The sequence below is a fragment of the Lathyrus oleraceus genome, chromosome 7, assembly GCF_024323335.1.
Source record: "Lathyrus oleraceus cultivar Zhongwan6 chromosome 7, CAAS_Psat_ZW6_1.0, whole genome shotgun sequence".
Taxonomy (NCBI): Eukaryota; Viridiplantae; Streptophyta; class Magnoliopsida; order Fabales; family Fabaceae; genus Lathyrus; species Lathyrus oleraceus.
This window is the reverse complement of record NC_066585.1, coordinates 324,134,927-324,137,571: the sequence shown is the minus strand read 5'-3', so window position 1 is coordinate 324,137,571 and position 2,645 is coordinate 324,134,927. Positions and strand designations below refer to the sequence as shown.

At 29.6% G+C, this 2,645-nt stretch overlaps 1 protein-coding gene across 1 annotated transcript; it reads right to left on the bottom strand.

Annotated features, from left to right (window-relative positions):
- Positions 1-238: 238 nt before the first annotated feature.
- On the bottom strand, positions 239-1,786 carry LOC127105346 (F-box protein CPR1). The gene has a single exon (XM_051042516.1). It carries the CDS (start codon positions 1,637-1,639, stop codon positions 407-409), a length of 1,233 nt encoding a protein of 410 aa, XP_050898473.1. The 5' UTR covers positions 1,640-1,786; the 3' UTR covers positions 239-406.
- Between the last annotated feature and the right edge of the window lie 859 nt (positions 1,787-2,645).

The following is a 2,645-nucleotide window of genomic DNA, read 5'->3' as shown; positions in this document are numbered from 1 at the left end:
AACCCCAACTCTGAGCATTGTAGCCAAAGTAATTTTTAGAATTTGCAAAAGAGAGTAAGATTAAGAATACATCATAAACTTAGGATCATATATATTTAAAGTAGGATAAAAGGAAATTCAAACACATTATCATGTTCTCCAAATATAAATTGGAGACAGTTCAATAAAAGCCAAAAGATAATTGGAAGTTTCTAAGAGTTGAAATAAAAATAAAACCAGTTATAAAACAGACACATAATAGACTTTCAATATAATATTCATAATGGTTTATTAATTTTTCATACACTTGATAATCCTAATTTTGATATGAGGGATTGACAACTCACTTTTTATCACTGAAAGTAAAAGTATCCTAATAAACACAATCATAAATCTCTTATCTCTTATGTGAAAACAAGTAAGCTAACTAATGATTTCTTGCTCCAATCGAAACGAGACTTTCTTTATAAATTATTATTTTAGAATTATGCGCTCCTTTAACACCGTCGAGTTCCTCAATCATTTGGGTACATAAATCAAAGCAGATTGGATCTCCTCCATCTTCCTTTGCGAAGAATATATCACCATTCTTCCCCGCTCCAATACAATACTTAATATCGTCGGACAAGGGTCCAACAACAAAGATTTTAGTCCAAGATTCCTTCACACCCAATTTGCCTAAAATTGATATGTGAAAAGTAGTTGTATACGATAAAATGGAAGCAATGGATCCATTTAACAACACCAACGCATGGCGCACCCAACTATTGGGATCTATGTCTAAGGGGATGAGTGTGGGTATGATTGTGGTAAAACAAACCTCATTGGTCAAGTCAAATGACACCACATACTCTTCATTGTCATCTCCATAATAGTTAGAGAGCCAATGACACATTCCATCCAAGTACAGTAGATCATTATTACAGTTGCCACCTTGCCAACAACAAGCAGGAAGGACGAGATCAACTTTCCTCCAAGAATTACATACTAGGCTATATACCTCCCAAAAGGGAACATAGTCCCCACAGACATCTTCCCATTGCACATCAGGCGGAAGTGGAAGAGCATCGTCATCGTCATCATCATCCGTTATTGGAACAAAACCTACATTCCTAATAATCTTATAGTCGTCACTAAAAGGGTCATAACCAAATCCATGAATAAACTTAATAATAGCCTGATAAGGTGGTAGAGACTCGACAGGGCTGGGAGGAATGACTTTGAATTCTTCCGTAGCTGGATTCCACAATACAATGGCGTCATCACTATCGTAAAGACATAGAATTCCATTTATACTACCAGAAACCAATACACAAAATCCAGGGTCCTCTTGTTGAAATGGATTTGGAAAGTCCAATTTAACTTTATTCTCAAACCTCTCGCCAGAAAGTGAATCCAGAGTGAAACTAACGTAAGTACGATTGTGATTGCAAACAATTTGATGAAGGATGATTGATGTATCATTGTAGTAAGAGTGAGGAATGGATGTGAAATTATTGCGAAACATGATCATAAAATTAGGGTTTTCAAACAAAACAGACCATGTTTTGTTTACACATCCAAAACGCTTCAAAGATTTTAAAGGAAGTTTTGATAGAATGGAGAAAGCAAGATCATCAGGTATGTAATTTCTTACCTTCTCACTTACAGATTTCGCCATCTTCGATCACAGAGCAAAAGAAACGATGAATTGAAACGTCCTCGTTGCAACCGCCAAAACCTCTTTCGATCGTCACCAAGGTCAATTTTGACAATTTTCAAACACAAGTAATTGCAAAATTTCTTTTCTTTCTTTTATTTTCTGGTATAACTGAAAAATATCTTTATTCACTTGAATAATTTGGTTTCTCCATTTTCTTATTTAAGTCAGAAGTTTATTAATTTATTTATTCATTTGCAATATTATACTTTATTTTACAATCTATTTTCTTTATAAAAAAATGAAATATTTTAAATTTTTTTAATTGATTCTATTTTTCTTTTATATATTTTTTTCTTTTTTTTCAAAAAATTTTCTAAAAATTTATAAATTTTTCTAATGTATTTATTCATTTGCAATATTATACTTATTTTACAATCTATTTTCTTAAAAAAAAACAAAATATTTTACTTTTTTATAATTGATTCTATTTTTCTTTTATTTTTTTCTATTTTTTTAGAAACTATTCTTTCAAAAAATAAGAATATTTTACTTCTTTTAAACGGTTTTATTTTTTATTTTTTATTTTTATATTTTTATAAAATATTCTAAAAACTATATTTATTCCAAGTAAAATCATAAATTGTTTATGTTTTTATTTATGAATATCTCTTATGTTTTGATAATTTTAATAAATAAGGATTAACATTATTAAGTTGTATTGTGCATTTCCTATTTATTTCATCATTGAGGCAAGAAAAAAAAACTTATCTCATCATTTTATCAATTATTCTCTCTCTTTTTTTTAACAAAAGTTTTTATTTTCTCTTAACTGCTTCTAATTTCCTATATATTATTTTTGCATTTATACTAAATAGTACGTAGAAATTTTGAAAAATAAGGAGTAAAAAGATAACTTCTATATTCAAGTTCGAAGTTTTTCTGCAAATTCAAGATAAGAGAGAGAATTATTCAATATATGAGTGCAGGGACAGAGTCAGGAAAATTAGCATATGGGGACAAATAT

Bases quoted from the DNA above. Each gene is read 5' to 3' on its own strand.
- LOC127105346 (XM_051042516.1), bottom strand. From the start codon at position 1,639: ATGGCGAAATCTGTAAGTGAGAAGGTAAGAAATTACATACCTGATGAT.